This window comes from Aspergillus homomorphus (genome assembly GCF_003184865.1).
Source record: "Aspergillus homomorphus CBS 101889 unplaced genomic scaffold BO97scaffold_17, whole genome shotgun sequence".
In the NCBI taxonomy this organism is placed as follows: Eukaryota; Fungi; Ascomycota; class Eurotiomycetes; order Eurotiales; family Aspergillaceae; genus Aspergillus; species Aspergillus homomorphus.
Window position 1 is genome coordinate 286,669 of NW_020291903.1, and position 18,230 is coordinate 304,898.

Genomic DNA, 18,230 nt, shown 5'->3' on the forward strand with positions numbered 1-18,230 from the left:
GTTGTCATCTCTATACTTGAGTAGTCGAACTGAATCTGCAGCACCACTCAGATTGCCATGTCATGCAGCTTTTCTCTGAAAACGTCAAAATTTCCGAGACCCTGCGTGAGCGTTGTGGCATCATCTAGAATTGCAAACACGATCCTCTCCCACCAGCCCTGAAATTCTTCCTCCCGCAAGACCTCAGCCCAGCAAGCTGCAACTTCGACGTTTGGATTCCCAAACGCGCCACAGCCCAAAGCCCCTAGAACAATTCTGCGGTGCTTTTTGTAGGCCGCGATTCGGAGGATAGTTCTCATTTTATTCTTCGTTCCCTCGCGATCGCGCGGGTTCTTGTACATAGGCGGACTGCATTCCTGGTCCAGTTCCGGGTTCTGAATAGCAGCCACGCTGATCACGCTCACCACGGGTAAGAGGTCAGGTCTCTGCAAATCCATCAGCTTGTGGCCTCGGTCAAGACTCTCTCGGAAGATGACAACGGTGGGTGAATATATAGCACCGAGAAATTTCATAGGGTAAAAGCTTCGTTTAAGGGTTGAGCTTAGACTACTCCGATAACAGAGTGCCTCTTCTTGGGCCAAGGCTCCGTTTAGCCACCCCCCGCCCGGCCTTTTCGCATTGGCCATGTTGAGGATACAGACTGTTTCTGCGTTGTTTTCATTGTAGGGGTACGCAGAAGCGCCAAGTCCATTGGCGATATCAAAAGTATCGCCAAATAAGACCTCGACCCGAGCAGACAGCTTGGGGCTGAATCCTGGATCAAGAGGCCCATATCTGAATCCATGGCACAATTGCCCAGTTGGAGGGGCACTAGGCACTGTAGACAGGATTCCTGGAAGCAACTCATTTGTTTCTTCTGCGACCGATCTTAGTTTCTCTCTCCGGGATCGCCGCGGACGATGTGCTCCAGCGCGCGGTCCCCGAATCCTCACAGGTCGAAAATAGTTAGTTATTTGGTTGGACGACATTTTTGGCCTGGGTTTGTGAAACTGAGATTTGCTCGATTATAAGGGGTCGAGACAGGATAACACTGTTTATATGTCCCAACTGTCATGGAATGAGTTCTGTTAGGCAACAGAGTGTATCCAGCGTTGGCGCCTCGTTTTGATCCGGCAGAACGATCAGGAACAGACGTGATAAAGACGGACTCATTAATCGAGATTAAGCCGAGGCAGCAGGCGGTGAGCTTATCTTCGCCGATAGCGGGGCAGCCACAACTCGGCGGCATGGTATCTCATCCGCTTTCTTTCCACCAGAGTCGGATTCGTCGCCACGCCGATGACAAAGCATTGATTCCATCAGTCACTGCAATTTCAATTCTTCTTCCAACAACTATTTTGTCCATTCCACAAATTCTTCACATTGCGCTCATATCGCGCTTACAGCTCAAACATCCGCAATTCAGTACCCAATAATAGCACCTGCATTTGCACCTATCAGAAGCGGCGGTTTCTGCTATCATTCCACTACGTCGGCCTCCGGCGCCTGCCACCATGAGCGCAATCCTATCTGCAGATGACCTGAACGATTTCATTTCTCCCGGTGTCGCATGTATCAAACCGGTTGAGACACTTCCGAAGAAAGAGGAGTCAAGTTCAGATGTATGTGCACAAGCAGCACCATCCCACTCGAAGCCCCGCTTTGTCCAATGATAAGCCTCTAATTTATAAGTCTATAGAATCCTTACGAAGTGACCAAAGAAGACAAAGTCCAGCCTGAGAATCTACCCCCGGCGCAGATCTCTTTAACCGATTGTCTCGCCTGTTCAGGGTGTGTGACTTCCGCCGAAGCAGTGCTTATCTCGCTGCAGTCGCATGCAGAAGTCCTCAACACCCTCGACACATACCCTGAACTATCCTTGAGTGGCGATGATGTTCACGATGACGAGAGTCGGATATTCGTCGCTAGTGTCAGCCCGCAAGTCAGAGCCAGTCTGGCCGCGACCTACGGTATAACAGAGAAGGATGCGAACAATATTATTCACCAGTTTCTGAGCGGCCCTCAAGGTTTACGGGCTGGAGGAGCGAAGAACAGCGGGTTCTCCTGGGTGGTTGACACCAATGTCATGAGGGAGGCGGTCCTGACTCTCACTGCAGATGAGATCAGCGAGTCTCTGGTCGCCACTGCAGACAGCGCTGGTTCGTCATTACCGAAACGCCCAATTCTGTCCTCCGCATGCCCTGGGTGGATCTGTTATGCCGAGAAGACACATCCGTTCATCCTTCCCCATCTGTCCCGCCTTAAGTCTCCTCAAGCACTCACCGGAACTTTTCTAAAGACGGTGCTTAGCAAGGCTTTGGGAATCCCTACTTCGCGCATCTGGCATTTGGCCATCATGCCTTGCTTCGACAAGAAGCTTGAAGCTAGCAGGGAAGAGCTCACGGACGCAGCATGGTCCCCATCGCCTTCAGATTCTACCACGCCTATTCGCGACGTCGATTGCGTCATCACCACGCGCGAGCTTCTTTCATTAGCATCCTCCAGAGGCATATCGCTGCCTGATCTGCCTTCAAAGCCTTTTACGCAGCCACAATTCCCGGACCCAGTCCTGAATGACTTCCTATTTTCCAGGAAAGGTTCAGAACAAAACGCTACAACCGGTACTTCTGGAGGCTACCTCTACCACGTCCTCAAAGCTTTCCAATCGCGAAACCCAGGCAGCGAGATTGAAATACAAAGGGGAAGGAATGCAGATGTCGTGGAATACTTCCTCATGTCGCCCGAAAAACAGCCCATCATGAAAGCTGCTCGTTATTATGGCTTCAGAAACATCCAGAACCTTGTTCGCAAGCTCAAACCAGCACGGGTGTCACGACTTCCTGGTGTGAAGGCAGCGAATGGCGCCATGGGAGGCGCAAGACGGCAGCCGATGGCACGCAATGCCGCTTCAGGGGGATCTGGCTCGGACTACACATACGTGGAAGTCATGGCCTGTCCTGGGGGTTGTACTAATGGTGGCGGACAAATTCGCATTGAGGATGCTCGCGAGGCCACTTCTAGCACGCCGAATGAGGAAGTCGCTACGTCGAAGCCCTCGCCGCATGAGCAGCGCGCATGGCTTGCGCGAGTGGATGAGGCATATTACTCTGCAGAGTCGGATTCAGAGAGTGAAGTCAATTCTCAGTCGCAGCCCCTGTCTCTCCAGGAACAAGAAGCCAGGGTTCACAATGCCTTGACTCATTGGTCAACATTCATGGGGGTGCCTCTTTCGAAGCTGGCATATACTACCTACCGTGAGGTTGAGAGCGACGTGGGCAAGCCTCAAGGCCCGCCAGATGCCACCCGTGTTGTGGAATTGGCCGGAAAGATTGGTGGCGGCTGGTGATTTGTTCCTTTATCTGACGATATATACCCCGTGATATTTACTTGCATATATGGCTGCATAGCTGCGAAAATAGATAGATACCTTACGACTGCTTAGATACTTTTCAATTCATTATTCTATATGTACGGTCATAAACGATACTATCGAGTAACTTAGCTTTCCGAGGATGAAGCTGAACTAGAAGCCTAAGAAAAGCAACCTCATTGGCGCCAAATGGCCCCCTAAACCCAAACAAGCTAGCCCCATCCCAATGATTACCGGCGGCACAGTTAGCTATCAGCTGACTAATGCGCATCCCGCTCTTTCTTTCTCCGCGCAAAAAGTTCAGGTTCCGCTCCAACATTCGAGAACAAACGATTTCCTCACCACTCACTCACTCACTCAACTGTTCCACCACTGATAACAAACCTCACCACCGAAACCCGACCTCTCCACCACAAACCACAACACATCCACCCGCCCTTCACGAAAAAAAAATGTCCCGCGAAGCCTACCAAGTCCCCGCCGGCCTAGGCGGTAACCAGAACGCCTTCGGCGGCGCCGACTCGATGGGCGCCGGCGGCGCGGGCTCGCTCGACGGCCCCGTCGTCGCCTACCTGTGCGGCGAGTGTAACTCGCGGGTTTCCCTGAAGCGCGGCGATCAGATCCGGTGCAAGGAGTGCGGACATCGGGTTCTGTATAAGGAGCGGACGAAGAGGTTGGTTTTGCCTTTCCCTTTCCCTTCCCTTCCCTTTTCCTGCCTGGGGATCTTGGTTTGAGTTTGTGTGGAGTGCTTAGCTGACTTTTTTGTGTGTAGAATGGTGCAGTTTGAGGCGCGGTGATTTGTATGGGATTCTTCTTGGGGGCGGTTTAGGGATTGGATTGGATCTGAGGGGAGGGGAGGGCAGCGGAGTGGAAGAATGAGAAGGAAGGGGTCGGGAGTTGGGACAGACTTGGTCTTGCTCTCGTTACGATTGATGTGCATTCTTGTGGTGTTTGGGAGTTTTACTATCTTTGTTGCTCTGTTTGCGTGGGTGGAATCTGGCGGTTGAAGGTTGGTCGGTCGGTCGGTCGGTGGAAGGTGGGGGTGGGATTGGCCCGGTGGGCTTGAGATGTTCTTTGTCTCCTGCTAAAGTGCTGTCCCTGTTTACTACGGGCGGATGTGCATGGCAAGCGCCTGGTGTAAGACCTCCTTAGCTATTGGCTAAATGATACCTCGTCGATGTGACCCTTGACACTGCGCTATCCTATGCTATCCACGAATTAATTGTTGAAATTCGACCGTTTGGTCTATTCGAAAACGATGGGGTTTGTTCAATTTCCCAACGTTTGTGCGTTATAAAAAACCCCGAAAATGTATACCGCATACACATCATCTACAACTCACTCAGAGCTGGTTTGTCACTTCGATAAAATGCTCGAAGCTCCGGAGAGCGGCGCCGCTCTCGATGCACCAGCGTGCCCGGCGGACGCCTTCCTTCCAGCGTCCGCCTCCAGGGCCGCGCTCGGTGATCACCTGGCCATCATCGCCAGGGCCCATGTTGCTGGTTTCCGCCTCGCAGATACCAGAAGTAACCAGTAGGGCAGCCACGTTCTGGAGCACGAAGCTCAGAATCGGGTCGTCACGGGGCAGTTCGTTGCGCAGGATGCTCATGAGCTTCTCAGCATTGTCCTTGGGCATCTTCCTTCCGAAGACCTCCGTCAGCGGGTAGGCCTTCAACCCAAAGTCGGACGGGTGCAGCTGGAACATTTCCATCTTGACCAGAGTGCGGGGGTTATGGTCCTCGTCACAGGAGCATTCCTCGTCCTCGTTCTCTGGCTGCTTGTATGCAGCGTTGGGGTACTCCGACAGTCTCCAGCAGTTCGTGGGGCCAGCGCAGCTGATCTCATCCAGATCTTCTGCACCGCAGACGACCAATGCCTTCTTGCACCCGTTCTGGCGCAGCGCCTCCACGAAGACGGGGCCCAGGCTCTGGTAGGCCACACCCACGATGCGGGCCTCGATGGCCCAATCAACAGGGTTGGCCAGGGGTCCCATGAGGTTGAAAATAGTCCGAAGGCCAAGGCCACGTCGCACAGTATCGGCGTATCTCATCCCGTGGTGGAAGTTGGGCGCAAACAGGAACGAGTAATTGGTCGCCGCGTACACCTTGCTCAGGTTCTCGGCGTTGACGGCTTCGATCTTCGGAGGAACCGGAGCAACAGCTTGCAAGACGTCGGCGGACCCGGAGAAGGATGTTTGTGCGCGGTTGCCATGCTTGGCTGTGAGGAGGAGGGGAGAAGCGATGATGGAGGAGGTGGTGGAGATGTTGAAAGTGGAATGCGAGTCACCTCCAGTTCCGACAATGTCACACTATAGCTCGACGCTGGATGTCAGATAAATCCACTACTGGAGTAATGGGGTTGCATGAGGATAAACCTACTAGACCACCTCTATATTGCCCCTCCTTCTTAGCGCGGGACTTGATAGCCGCCCTCAGAGAAGCTTTGTCGACCTGGACAGCAGCTTCTCTCATGCGGTGGGAGCATTTCGCGATAACTTCCGCATCGCGGTCGAGTCCGGTAGAATGCAATAGCGTCAGAAGCGCAGCAGTCTGAATCTGCGAGAGCCCATCTTCGAAGATCAGGGCAAAAGCGGCGGCAATCTCGGTCGCGGTAACCTGGATCTCTGTAGCGGGGTAGGCGAGTCTCTTGAGAAGGGGAGAGATGGACACTTGTCCCGGCTTGGATTCGTGCGGAGCAGCCATGATTCTGAACGTTCAGCTGATCTAGAGTCAGGAACCTCACAGTCCAGGGACTCAAATATGTGTATATGTATCACAATTGCAACGAGACGATGAGAAGGTCGACGAAAGAGTCATCGGTCCCCTGCGGAGTCGCGCAAGCAAACTTGCAGAATCACACCGCTCTGGATTACGGCTAACCATTTTGGGACGGCAAGATTTCGTGCCATATTTTCGCCAGCCGCGATCCTGCCCCGGTATTGTGCTTGTCGCCGGCGTTGCCAATTCCACCGGGTCTGGAGATATTTCATTCCATACCTGCTTTTCTTGCCGTGTCCTCCTTCACTCTTCTCACGGCTTCCGTCGACCCGCCTCTACACTCTCACAATGCCTCCACGGATCCGTGTTTCCAGCGGCCGGCTTGCCCAGCCAGTCCGACGCCAAAGACTCTGCCAATACGAATTGGCCATTGCAACCAGATACGCCAGCACGGCGACGACACCGGCTGCCTCCATTGAGCAAATGAAACATTCGCCCGTCCCGATCACCCACTATCCCTCCGTCCAGCCCCCGTCACACCGCAGACCCGAGTACCGCCGCTCGCAGCTCCTGCGGCAGTATACCTCGATGATCCGCACGTCCCCTCTGATGGTGTTCATTCAACACGACAACCTGCAGTCGGTGGAGTGGACGGCGATTCGACGAGAATTGAACCAAGCGCTCCGCAAGGTCGACGAGAAGATCGCGGAGGAGGGTCGCGAGGCGCCGGCCCTGGCGCCGCACATCAAGGTGCAGATCGTGCAGACGCGGATTTTCGAGGTGGCGCTGCGCATCGTGGAGTACTTCCGGCCCAACACCACGCAGGCGGCGGCAACCCCGGACGCGGTCGACCCGGTCACGCAGACGTCCGCCGAGATCCCCTTGGAAGAGGCCCTGTACGCGCACGATCTGTCGCGCGCGGCCCACGACGCCGTCTTGCCCCTCAAGGGCAAGCACGAGCTCGCGCCCCTCCTGGCCGGCCCCATCGCCGTCCTCACCATCCCCCAGGTCTCGCCGGAACACTTGAAGGCCGCCTTCACAATCCTGGCCCCCAAGGTGGTCGGGCTCCCCGCCCCGACCCGCAAGGCCAACCCCGGCTGGCACGAGATCCCCGTGCAGAACGGTCTGCAGAAGCTGTCGTTGATTGCGGCCCGCGTCGACGGCCAGGTCCTGGATGTCGAGCAGTCGAAATGGGTCAGCAGTATCGAGGGCGGTATGGACGGCCTGCGGTCACAGCTTGTCATGGCTCTCCAGAGCATGGGCTCGAGCATCACCAATACTCTGGAGGGTGCTGGTAAGAGCTTGTACTTCACGCTGGAGAACCACAAGAGCGTTCTGGAAGAGGAGCAGAAGGGTCCTGAGGAGAAGAAGGACGAGTCCGCCTAGACAGGGCGGTGATTGCCGTTTGTTTCGGTGGGGTTCGATGATGGTTTTTTCTGTCTGTGTATAATAACACCTTGTGTACTTTTCTTTGCCCTGTTTGTGCTCAACCCATTTTAGCATATGAGATCGATTAGAGATCGGAGTCTACTGCTCTAGGATACAATGACATTTTGGATATATTTGATGTGTTGCCAGTACAGTGCAGCGGGATAAGAAGGCTCAGCTGCGCTTTGCTTATCTTCAAAGCAATTTTCAATGGATACATGTCTCCGCTTGGTATCCCTTTTATCTTGGATGTTGTACCGCTCCGTAACTGTCTTACCGCAATCCTCCATCTACCAATCGTCCACCTGCGCCAACCGCCTCTCCCTGACTCGAGCATTCATCCCCACAATACAGCGCACCAGATCCCAGTCTCCATCCAAGCCCACCCAATCCGTGACCAGGATTCCCGTGGACCAGTCCCCCTCCTCCGGCCCATGTTTCCTGCACAAATAATCCACCGTCGCGGGGTTCACTTTCGCGGCGATCTTCTCGGGCCACGTGCCGACCTTCCAGAAATTACTGGCGCTCAGGAAGTTGATAAAGAACGGATGCTCGCGCGTGGCGGAGGCATCGTCCAACACACCGAACGGGTAACACGTGCCACTTGCGCGCTGACACTGGTCGCGGACGTACTGGATCTTCTGGTCGATGTTCTGGGTGAGAAGGACCTCATAGAAGTCCTGAATGCACAGCTGGCCGCTGGGGCAGGTGGCGTCGGCGCAGTTGTCGGCCCAGCCGCTGGCGTCAATGCCCCAGCCGTGGCCGTCGTGGAGGGCCTTGAGGTCATCGTGGATGTTGAAGCGGCGCAGCAGCACGACCTTGCCGCGGACCTCACCGAGGGTGGGGATTTTGGGGTCGGTGTACCAGCTACTGTCGGGGGTGGCGTAGTGGTCGCTGAGGATGCGGCTGAGCTGCTCGTCGGTGTGGTTGCCGGGACCCTCGCGCTTGAGCGAGATAATGAGCGTCTCAGACGGATTCTCGGCCAGGAACTCGTCGACCTCGTGCATCAGGTCGCGGAAGTACTTGCTGCCCGTCAGCGAGATGGGGAACACGCTGTGCACGAGGATCAGTTCGTCGCGCGCGGGGTCGTCCGGGTACTGCGGCTGCACACGGATGTCGAAGAAGCGCACGCCGTTGCGCAGCTGCTCGCGCGGCCCGACGGCCTGGCAGCGCACCGAGGGCGCCGCAACGTAGCACGTCGGCGAGTTGTGCGTGCCCGGGATCGAGAGCGATGACAGTAGCACGTCGCCGTCTAGCTCCTGCATCCAGGCTTCCAGGTGCGCGGACGAGAAGATCGTCAGGTGCGCCTCGGCCGTCAGGTAGATGCCCGTCAGCCGGAACTTGGGGTCGTCGCTCAGCGCTTTCATGGTGGCGGACTCGGTGGTCGGCACCGGGGTCTGGATCTGGTGCTCCTCGCCCTCGACGTCGAAGATCCATCGCAGGCGTTCCTTTTTCGAGTCGAGGAATGCGCGGATCTCGGTCTGCACGGTCTCGAACGGCGCGATCTCGAAGTCGGCCTCATTGTGCGTGAACGGCGTCGTGTCGTCGTCGATCGCGGCCACGGGCGTGTTGGCGCGTGTGACGTTGGTTAGGACCCGCGTGAAGTTCTTTGCGAAGGTGTGCACGCCGTCAAAAGACCGCTCCGGCTGCCGGAAGCGCTCAATGCGCATTAGTCTGATGGGGGTGGATGTGACATTGCGGATGGTGAGGTATTCGGCAACCATTGTAGCGCGGCCACGCATGCGTGGGAGGAAGCTGTCGCTTTATCTGGAGTAGAGACGGATAATCCAGAACACAAAAAGAGAAACTCGTGTCGGGATTTATGGGTGAGCAAAGTTTCGCATAGGGCTGAGACTGCATGCGAGTCCCGGAAGTATCAGACTCTCAGGGCGAGAATTGGGGCGCAGCTTATCGTTGGCATTGGCTAGCGCTGGAGGAGATCCCCAGCTGAAGCGCAGCAAATGATGGGGTTGGCGCCAATGGAAGACAGGCAGCAGTCGATCCACCGTACCCGGAAAACCCAGAGAGCGCCAAGGGTCAGGAACCTTCTATCAAACATCATGACTGGTATTGGATTTGTCCCTGAGCAGTCATGTCCTTCCAGTAAGTGAGGTGTGGCCATGATAATGATCGTCATGGGGTCGTCAGGCTACCCGGACTCACGGTCCACCGATTTATATAGCACGGACCTTGGTGGGGACAACGGCAGGGTTTGAAAAGTAGGAATTTGCAGGCTTTAAGCTTGGAGTCACGCGGTCGCTTATCTTTGGAGAATCATCGCATGAACATCCCAGTTAAGGTGAATCAAGGTGGTACTTGGCTAGGCAGCATGGTTGGCAATACTATCAGTGGCTGTGGGCGGTGATTGCATTTGAATGGAGACAACAGGGCTGGGGAGATTAAGGGTAATGCGATGGCCGAAAGAGAACCTGGACGTTGTTTGTCACAAACCAGGTGATTGTAGTGCTCATTCTTATATGGTCTCAGTCAGGCATTACTCCAAGATTTATTCCAGCTTCACAAGCCACCTACCGGTTGGTCATCCCTCGCAACTACTCATACTGCTTAATGCATGATAGATCGGAGAAATGCGCGGCCCGAACAAGATGCGGAGATGCGGAGAAGCATCACGTGCAATAACGCCGAGCGTCGGTTATCGTCGGCGGAGTCTCCGCGTTTACTTACTCCCCCATCAACCATAATGCAGCGGGGGATGCTGCTGGGGGATTTCTTTCTGATGACCATCCTCTTGCTCGCCGTCCCAAAGTTGACTCCGGATAACCATGAATGTTCTACGGTGTAGTGGAAGCCTTGCGTGGGCTCTCCGCTCTTGTCAACGGCCGAGAGCCCTTGCGAGCGCAACACCTCTCCTTCCTCGTCGCCATTTCCACGGAGCCGCGCCCTTGTGGGGGGTGAAGTCACAAGTGTTGAAGGACGTTGGAGAGGGTATGTTCATCTCTACTGTTTTCTCAGAATTCACCTTGACGTGGTTGTGCAACCGCCCTTGGTTCAATTGTTTACCAAGTTCTCCGCAGGGATAACGGAGGTGCAGATCATCCAATGGTACGTCGAAGAGGGGGCGCGTATCGAGGAGTGGAAGCCTCTTTGTCAATACCAATCCGATAAAGCAGTCGATGATGTGGGCTATTTCTATCTCCGTTCTCATGTTTATCTCGTCCTAACAGTCATAGATTACGTCGCGATATGAAGGCGTGGTCAAGAAGCTCCACTTCCAGGCCGACGACACAGTTCCGACAGGAAAGGTAGGCAGCACCGCACACGCTTTCTAGTTCTCTTGCTTATCTGAATTACATAGGCGCTCTGCGACATCGAAGTCGAAGATGGAAAATACCCCGATGACAGTCCCCCGCCCAAGCCCGTTCCAGAGCCAATGCAAACAGTCCCGACTCCAGCAAGCCCGCCACCCACGCAGCCTCAGCAAGCCCCTCCACCTTCACAGCCCCCAGTCACAACTACCACACAGAAATCACCTCATGCAATGCTTGCGACTCCAGCAGTCCGAGGACTGCTCAAGACACTCAATGTCAACATCGAAGACGTCCAAGGCACAGGCAAGGGCGGCCGTGTCATGAAAGAGGATGTGCAGAGGTTTGCTGTAATGCGAGACTCCGGAGCCACCACACGACCCGCTGCAGTGGAAAAAGCCCAAGCCGAAACAGCCATCAAATTATCGCCAATACAGTCACAGATGTTCAAGACGATGACCCGCTCACTCACCATCCCTCACCTGCTATTTGCGGATGAGCTCAACATTAATGCTGTCAACTCCATGCGACGGAAGCTGGCAGCTGATTCAAAGGACCCAAAGAAGATAACCTTCCTGTCATTCGTCGTGAAGGCTGTGTCTCTTGCACTCGACGAGTACCCTCTCCTCAATGCAAGGGTCGACGCAACCAATCCAGAGAAGCCGCAACTCATCATGCGCTCGAAACACAACATCGGCATCGCGATGGACACACCTCAAGGGCTGATCGTCCCCAACGTCAAAGATGTCGCCAATCGCTCCATCCTGGACGTCGCTTCGGAGCTGACCCGGCTCAGTGCCCTGGGGAGGGAAGGGAAAATCACGCCTGCTGACCTCAGCGGCGGAACTATTACCGTCTCTAATATTGGGAACATCGGGGGCACGTACGTTGCACCGGTGCTTGTTCCGACCGAAGTGGCGATTATGGGCATTGGTAAAGTCAGGACTTTGCCTGTCTTCGATGACGCGGGGCAGGTCACCAAAGGCGAACTCGTCAACTTCAGCTGGAGTGCTGATCATCGTGTGGTGGATGGCGCGACTATGGCCCGGATGGCTAACAGAGTCCGTGAGCTGGTGGAGAACCCGGAACAGATGCTGTTGAGCCTGCGGTAGCCGTGGTCGAGATGTAATTCCTGGGAATGTACTAAATTCTAGATACGATCTACAATGACGGACACTTGCTAATCGTGTGCGGAATTCTCCTCAAAGTCATTCGCGTTTCTCAAAGGAGTATGACTTTGGATGCTAATCAGCAGTCCCGCGATACGCGGAGAATATAAAGTTATGAGTCACGATGCAATTCAGCTAGAGTCTCAGATATCAAGCTTATCCCTTAACAAGGTATCGTATACTACGTTGAATATAGTTGTAGCCTTCAACCAGTAACAAGCTTGCCTTCAGAGATCCCCATCAGTCGCTGCTCAATCGTACCTTTCAACTACTTCTCAAAATCCATCCATTTCATCAACATACACCCTAAGTTCCTCACCCAAAAGAATAAGAAGAAACCTCACCGAAAGTCCACTATAATGATAAGCCATGGTCACATGCTCACCAATAGTCCCCTACAAGACTGGTTTGAGCACACAGCAAACACCCAGCCAAGGATCTAACCACATATTTACCCTATAGCAAGCAACCGCTCACCGCGCCCAGAATGCCTTCAGAATCGCAAGATGCACGCATCATACCATTCCCACCCTTAGCATCCAGATGAAAGATACTAACATATCATCATCAGCCCTTAGAATTCAACACCCAAAGCATCTCCACCCTCAAACCAGGAGACCACGTCTTCATCCACGGGGGACCATGCGCGATTCTCACCATCACCAAAGAAACAGCTCAAAAAGAGGGACCAGTCCTCCTCTGTGGTATCGATATCTTCTCCGAAGAAGACCGCGAGGGAGAATACCGGCTCGATGAAACGATGGACGTGCCTTTCGTCATGTTTACACAGTGCCAACTAGTGAGTTACATATCTCCACTTCGCTTATCGTATATGAACGGGCACAGTACACTAAGCTGATAGCCAAGATCTCCTTCGACAACGAGAGCCTATGTCTTCGGATGCCGTCTGGTGAATTTAGGGGTGATATCCCGGCTACGAACAGATTACGAGAGGATTTGCGATTTGTGGACTCGAGATAATTGTCGGGTACTCTGTGTTACCATGCTGTCGGTTATGGGGGACGCGGTTGCGATTGATCTGACCTCTACGAGATTAGGTCTGGGATGAGGTAAGTTCAGGGGGGTTCCAAAGGTGCGCTGGGACAATGGCTAAATAGGTTACCCGCTGGCCTGCTTACTCTTTGTCCTCATGTGCGCGTAGAACCAGTGGATTATCTAGTCTGGCGGACGCTCTTTAGATGAGGCAAGCAAGGCTAAGCTCCGATGGGTCTACGCAGTCCCGTATCTCTATATGATGGTTCGGTTGACTACGATTCTTAGGTATTTTATAGCGTGAGTGAGATCATGATTTACCAGGGGCTATTCACTTATGCAATTTTGATTGTACAAGCCCGAGGACTGAGAATAGTGTGTGTTCCAGGGTCGTAGACCTCATTTTGACGGAGTTGGTCTGTAGCGTATCATACCTGCGGCTTATACCCAGGGAAATCGATCCGGTGGCTTGCCGACGGACTGATCCGCTTGTGTCAGGGTTCATGCTTCGCGTCCGCCATCCCGACGGTGCGCGTTGGGAAATGGGGCGTTGAGGATTGATGATTTTGTGCAGCGGGGATGCTGCTGTGTTTAAGGGTGCGTATGATCATGCGATTGTGGACGTGCATTACCTGGCGTTGGTGTTGACGTGCTTGGTTGTCGTTGCGAAGGGTCCAATAAGCGGAGGTCTTTCCATGAGGAAAAGTTTGAGGCGGTGGGGGCTCCTATGGGGAGGTCTCGAAAGGCTGAATATGTTGGATAGAGATTATGGGTATGAAGAATTGGGGAAAAATGGCTGCTGGGGCAGGTGCTGAAAAGCTCTCCCCTTCTATAAGTACAACTATGAGGGGACGGTGGGCAGTAACTGTTAGTCTACCGTCAGCAAAGCATGTATCTGTGAACGGAGCTCATATAAACGTTGTACATAAAAGAGCAAATATACAGATAAATCAAGACAACTCCATAGTGCAACAACCTAGCAAAACATGGCCAACACTTCATGTGCAAAACCTCTATCATCGGTACCAATCCCCCTAGAGGGCCTTAGGCATCTTCCACACGATTCAACTTCTGCTCACAGGCGGCATTTTGCTCCGCAATGACGTCGGCCGGAATTCTATCTGGCGTGGTGTTGACAAGCATGATCATGGGCACGAGTGCCGCGCCCAGGAGGGCGAACGTCACGCAGCTAAAACGGCATCAGGTTAACCATCAACCCTTCCAGAGAAAAGCAAAGTTAGGTAGAATGGAGGAGGAACATACAATCCGACCAACGGACTACTAGTAGTCTGGGTATTCATGCCGTACGCCACAGCCTGCCCGATGGCCTCGATGCAACGGAACGCCGCGCCATTGCGGACATTTTCTAAGACCGGCCGGGGATCTCGTTAGTATGCGCTCCTTCCATGACTTCGAAATAGAGCTACAAGTGTAATGGGCCTCAAACACCAAGCCCAGCGAAGTGGAACGGAATAAATGGAAAGTCTCACCCTGCGCATCCGTCGCAAACGACGACAGCAGCCAGTACATATACGACTGCGACAGCGGGCCGGTGGTCTGGACGAAGAAATAGGGCAGAAAGGACCGCGCGTATAGGCTGCCGTCCTCCCAGTCGATGCTGCCCGGGTTGTGGCGGTTGAAGCGCGTCTGCATCACGATCGACCAGATATACACGCCGGTGTTCAGCAGCACGACTATATACAGGCCGATCTGGGCGCGGCGGCGCTGGCTTACGCCCTTCATGTCGAGGATGAAGCCTAGTCCGAAGCAGCCGATTCTGTTTTGACCAGGATTAGAGGTTGGTTCTTCGGGCTTGGCTTCGTTTATTATGGGGGAACGCGGCTTGCTGGGGGCAACGTACATGCAGAAGAAGGGCGAGATTAGTGAGGAGAGGGCGCGGGCGCGCACCGAGAAGTATGTGCCTAGGTAGGTGCTCCATGTTCCGCTGAGGAACGAGGATGGTTAGTTACTTGTGCTGCGCTCCTGGGTTTGGCGACTTTGGCTTTGGAGGGAGGAGGCTTTACGTGTAGAAGAAGGACCACAGCGCCCACAGGGCGGACAGCACGATGAGCTTGGAGGTCATAGTCTTTGCAATACGGCGGAGCTCGACTCGACTAGACAGGGGTTCGGAGGTAACAATTTTGGTACCGTCGGAGCGGACGACGTGCTCGAAGGGAATGATCATGAGGGCGAATGGTAGGCTTTGCAAGTAGTGGAATCATTAGCGGGCAGTCGTGGGGGCATGGATTGGATAAACTCACGCAATGCATTCGATGATCACGAAGGCGATGAAAGTGTCGGCAGTCACGCCGCCGCTGGCGCCGTCTTTGTTGTTCTTCGCTAGGCTTGTCGAGAAGATCGTCAGTAGATGCTATATAGTCATCTAAACGGGCTGGGGAACTCACTTGATGGCACCCCCTACCAGCTGCCCTAGGTTCCGCGACACGATCCACAGAGCCAGATACTTCCCGCGGGCCCCGGACGGAGCCAGCGTCATGATGGCTCCAGCCTCGGCGACGTACCAGCAAGCAGTTCCGACACCACCGATCGCACCGCTCAGGATGAGATACCACTGAATGCCGAACTTGCTGTTGCAGTAGTATGCGGAACCCTCGATAGGGAAGGACATAGATCCGATGACGAGCGCCCACTTGACGCCGATCTTATTGACGATGGGGCCGCCCAGGAAGCAGACTGAAGAGCATCATCCACGTTAGCCTATCTCCAAGTCCATTCTGGGAAGTATACAGGGATACATACCGATGGCAAGCATAGCATATCGGATGGCGTTCGCGATGTTGGATACCTGAGGACTTGCAAGACCACCACCTCCAAGGCCTGAGGAACATGGTTAACCACGCATTCACGCTACGCCACCGAAAGAAGCATGGATGGGCTCTCTCACCAGTAATGGCATCTGACATAGCCGGACCACAGAAAGCCTGCACACTCAGCAGCAGCATCTGCGTCAAACTATGGTACCACACGCGCTTCCATAACGGGAGCAATTCCTCGCTAGTCGCTACCACAGTAGAAAGAGTAAGGTCATCATGGGCATTAGAGACCGCAGTCTTCGTGTCAGTGTCAGCCATTGTGTCCAGACTCTATTGCTCATCAAGAATGAAAGGGAGAAAAGACAACCGCACCGAAACCGAGGCATGGGCGGACGCTTTTAAGGGTTTCCCAGCCCATGCCGCCGCCATCGGCTATACTAGATAGCACACCACTGTCTCGCCGCCTGACCGAGCGACTGAGCTTATCTCCATCGCCATCTGGCGGGCAGAGATAGCCCCGGTGGGTCAGTTCCCCGTGGGGTTGCTCGGAGTCGGTGACACTGGGAAGGTCCACGCGTAAGGGAAGGCTCTAGCCTCCTGCTTGGGGACCGACGTGATTGGTACAACAGCCCCCTTTCGGTTAATTGCCTCCCCGCATCGTGTGGTGGCGTTTATCGTGATAAGTGGTGGTATCTTGGCGTCACTTATCGCCTTTATCTTCACGAGACTTGATAATGTGCGGGGTTTCGGTCTGGATCCGAGCTATTGGAAGGTCCACGCGGAATGCGAGGGAGAGAGGAAGGAAGAAAGAGATGTCGTGCTGCTTGACGTTTTATCAGGTAATCGTGATCAGTATCTGGGTGGAGTTGGGGGAGATAACTTCTGTTGAGGTAACTTGGAATGGACTTGTTTGTGCCAATCTGGATTTTGCCCGATTTGGCCATAGAACGCGTGCCTGAGGCCGGAATTGAGTAGCCGCCTGGCTTATTAGCAACTCCGCCCACACACGTGCAGTAAGAAGTAGGAGAGAAATTGAAAAGACTCCCATCAAGTGGGTTACAAGCACGAGAAGTCATCAGACAGGCTAGTGTTGATATAGACAGAAAAACAGGCCACTTTAGTAGGTAATATATATACAAAATATAGCTGCCAGTGCTTGCTTAAGATGTTAGAGTAGCCGTGGTAAAGCATGTGACTTTATACATCCGCCATCGAAACGAGCTATATCTAGTGACTGACATCTCATTAGTTGAAAGTATGTACATTGTATAACATATAAACTGCCAATAGCAAGAATCCGCACACTACGGGTACTATTATCAATCTCGCGTCAGCGGCGATCGTCGAGGAAGAGCTTGTGAATTGGGCCGTGAAAGGTGCCGTGGTGATGCTAGTGAGGGCAGTAGCCCCATTCCCTGTTCCTGCAGGGAGACTAGCCAAAGATAAACCCTTGGCTAAAGCGACGCCCGATAACGACAATGGTGAGGAATGGGAGGCCACGGGAGCCACACCCGATGCCTGCGGTGCTGCGACTGTGGCTTCAACCCCGTTCAAAATCACGCCCAATCCAGTCCGTACGCTCAAAACGGCGACCATCTCGCCAGCCTGATGCGCAACAGGGACTAAAGTATGGATCGCTGTCTCCGTTGCAACGGGGATACTAATCCGTCCGAGCACATCATATGGTGAGAGTTCTGCAGCAGAGGGAATGTCTGTTCCCATTGAAGCTAATTTGGATGATTGCTTACACTTTTTTCCTTATTTTCCCCATGACGTGCAATTGGTTTAACGAAGGCCAGAGGGGAAACCCGGCACACAGGCCGTCACGGAAGCGAGGCCACTAACAAAAGGGCCGAGAATTGTTCCCGCAACGAGCGTCTTCGCTATGACGGACGCAGTTCTTAGCTTGCATTGGGCAATTTGAAATCTCGGTTGGACAGGCGTATGGAGTCGTCGTTCGAGTCGTCGGGGTTCTCACAGTTGATAGGCGGTCATTGTTGCTCCCGACGGCGGCGATAGTATCCGGGGCAGCGGTGATTGGAGCAGACGCGGGGTAGATTGCTGTTCCAATGACGATAGTTGCTGTTGTAGTGAATGGTGCTGCTTGCTTGCGGATGCGGTAATTGGGGATCGATGAGGGACACGCGGTGATAGTGGCAGTGTGCGTGGAGAGAATGTGGACATTGTCAATTGTCATTTCATTCTGGGTGGTGATTCCTCGGAGAGTGCTTGAAATTCGATCAGGATGTCACAAGACGATGGAAGCTTAGAGTTTCGACGTATGGAAAACCCATTCTTTGAGAAAGAGGGTTTCAGTCATAGATATAAGTCCTGTAATACCAAAATTGCAGACCTTGCGTCAAAAATTGTAGCTAGGAAAGATTTCTGTTCGTTGCGTTGTCGCTTTTCTGATCTTATCACGTGCATATCGCTTCATCCCTACCTTCCGGCCTCAAGGGAGTAACCGTCACTACTTGCGTTGACCGGTCAGCATGGGCATAGTCAGTTGGTCGTCTTTCCGATGCTTATAGCTA

The 18,230-nt window shown here is 53.8% G+C and overlaps 9 protein-coding genes across 9 annotated transcripts; 4 read left to right on the top strand and 5 right to left on the bottom strand.

The window, feature by feature from the left end:
* Positions 1-47: 47 nt before the first annotated feature.
* BO97DRAFT_390112 (uncharacterized protein) lies at positions 48-1,090 on the bottom strand (the record flags this gene model as incomplete). The annotated part of the gene is made up of 1 exon (XM_025693749.1): positions 48-1,090. The coding sequence occupies exon 1, from the start codon at positions 966-968 to the stop codon at positions 48-50; it is 921 nt and encodes a 306-aa protein (XP_025551613.1). The 5' UTR covers positions 969-1,090.
* Positions 1,091-1,293: 203 nt separating this feature from the next.
* nar1 (iron-sulfur cluster assembly protein NAR1) lies at positions 1,294-3,358 on the top strand. Its single transcript, XM_025695180.1, has 2 exons — positions 1,294-1,601; positions 1,679-3,358. Exons 1-2 carry the CDS (start codon positions 1,494-1,496, stop codon positions 3,323-3,325), a joined length of 1,755 nt encoding a protein of 584 aa, XP_025551614.1. The 5' UTR covers positions 1,294-1,493; the 3' UTR covers positions 3,326-3,358.
* A 314-nt stretch (positions 3,359-3,672) lies between these two features.
* On the top strand, positions 3,673-4,539 carry BO97DRAFT_368524 (Rpo12/RPC10 RNA polymerase subunit family protein). The gene is made up of 2 exons (XM_025692702.1): positions 3,673-4,022; positions 4,122-4,539. The coding sequence occupies exons 1-2, from the start codon at positions 3,802-3,804 to the stop codon at positions 4,144-4,146; spliced, it is 246 nt and encodes an 81-aa protein (XP_025551615.1). The 5' UTR covers positions 3,673-3,801; the 3' UTR covers positions 4,147-4,539.
* A 4-nt stretch (positions 4,540-4,543) lies between these two features.
* On the bottom strand, positions 4,544-6,143 carry BO97DRAFT_368526 (anthranilate phosphoribosyltransferase). Its single transcript, XM_025692703.1, has 2 exons — positions 5,728-6,143; positions 4,544-5,657 (listed from the first exon to the last, which is right to left on the bottom strand). The coding sequence occupies exons 1-2, from the start codon at positions 6,049-6,051 to the stop codon at positions 4,692-4,694; spliced, it is 1,290 nt and encodes a 429-aa protein (XP_025551616.1). The 5' UTR covers positions 6,052-6,143; the 3' UTR covers positions 4,544-4,691.
* A 218-nt stretch (positions 6,144-6,361) lies between these two features.
* BO97DRAFT_405429 (mitochondrial 54S ribosomal protein uL10m) lies at positions 6,362-7,610 on the top strand. Its single transcript, XM_025695181.1, has one exon. The coding sequence runs from the start codon at positions 6,415-6,417 to the stop codon at positions 7,450-7,452; it is 1,038 nt and encodes a 345-aa protein (XP_025551617.1). The 5' UTR covers positions 6,362-6,414; the 3' UTR covers positions 7,453-7,610.
* A 55-nt stretch (positions 7,611-7,665) lies between these two features.
* BO97DRAFT_405430 (phosphatidylinositol-specific phospholipase C) lies at positions 7,666-9,337 on the bottom strand. Its single transcript, XM_025695182.1, has one exon. The coding sequence runs from the start codon at positions 9,216-9,218 to the stop codon at positions 7,785-7,787; it is 1,434 nt and encodes a 477-aa protein (XP_025551618.1). The 5' UTR covers positions 9,219-9,337; the 3' UTR covers positions 7,666-7,784.
* Positions 9,338-10,277: 940 nt separating this feature from the next.
* On the top strand, positions 10,278-11,896 carry BO97DRAFT_390129 (putative 2-oxo acid dehydrogenases acyltransferase; the record flags this gene model as incomplete). The annotated part of the gene is made up of 4 exons (XM_025693750.1): positions 10,278-10,440; positions 10,530-10,633; positions 10,686-10,757; positions 10,811-11,896. 4 exons carry the CDS (start codon positions 10,278-10,280, stop codon positions 11,870-11,872), a joined length of 1,401 nt encoding a protein of 466 aa, XP_025551619.1. The 3' UTR covers positions 11,873-11,896.
* A 2,070-nt stretch (positions 11,897-13,966) lies between these two features.
* On the bottom strand, positions 13,967-16,014 carry BO97DRAFT_345017 (uncharacterized protein; the record flags this gene model as incomplete). The annotated part of the gene is made up of 9 exons (XM_025691759.1): positions 13,967-14,111; positions 14,186-14,288; positions 14,413-14,734; positions 14,780-14,867; positions 14,947-15,123; positions 15,184-15,267; positions 15,328-15,616; positions 15,683-15,760; positions 15,828-16,014. 9 exons carry the CDS (start codon positions 16,012-16,014, stop codon positions 13,967-13,969), a joined length of 1,473 nt encoding a protein of 490 aa, XP_025551620.1.
* A 1,467-nt stretch (positions 16,015-17,481) lies between these two features.
* Positions 17,482-17,893, bottom strand: BO97DRAFT_424554 (uncharacterized protein; the record flags this gene model as incomplete). The annotated part of the gene is made up of 2 exons (XM_025696990.1): positions 17,482-17,579; positions 17,635-17,893. The coding sequence occupies 2 exons, from the start codon at positions 17,891-17,893 to the stop codon at positions 17,482-17,484; spliced, it is 357 nt and encodes a 118-aa protein (XP_025551621.1).
* Between the last annotated feature and the right edge of the window lie 337 nt (positions 17,894-18,230).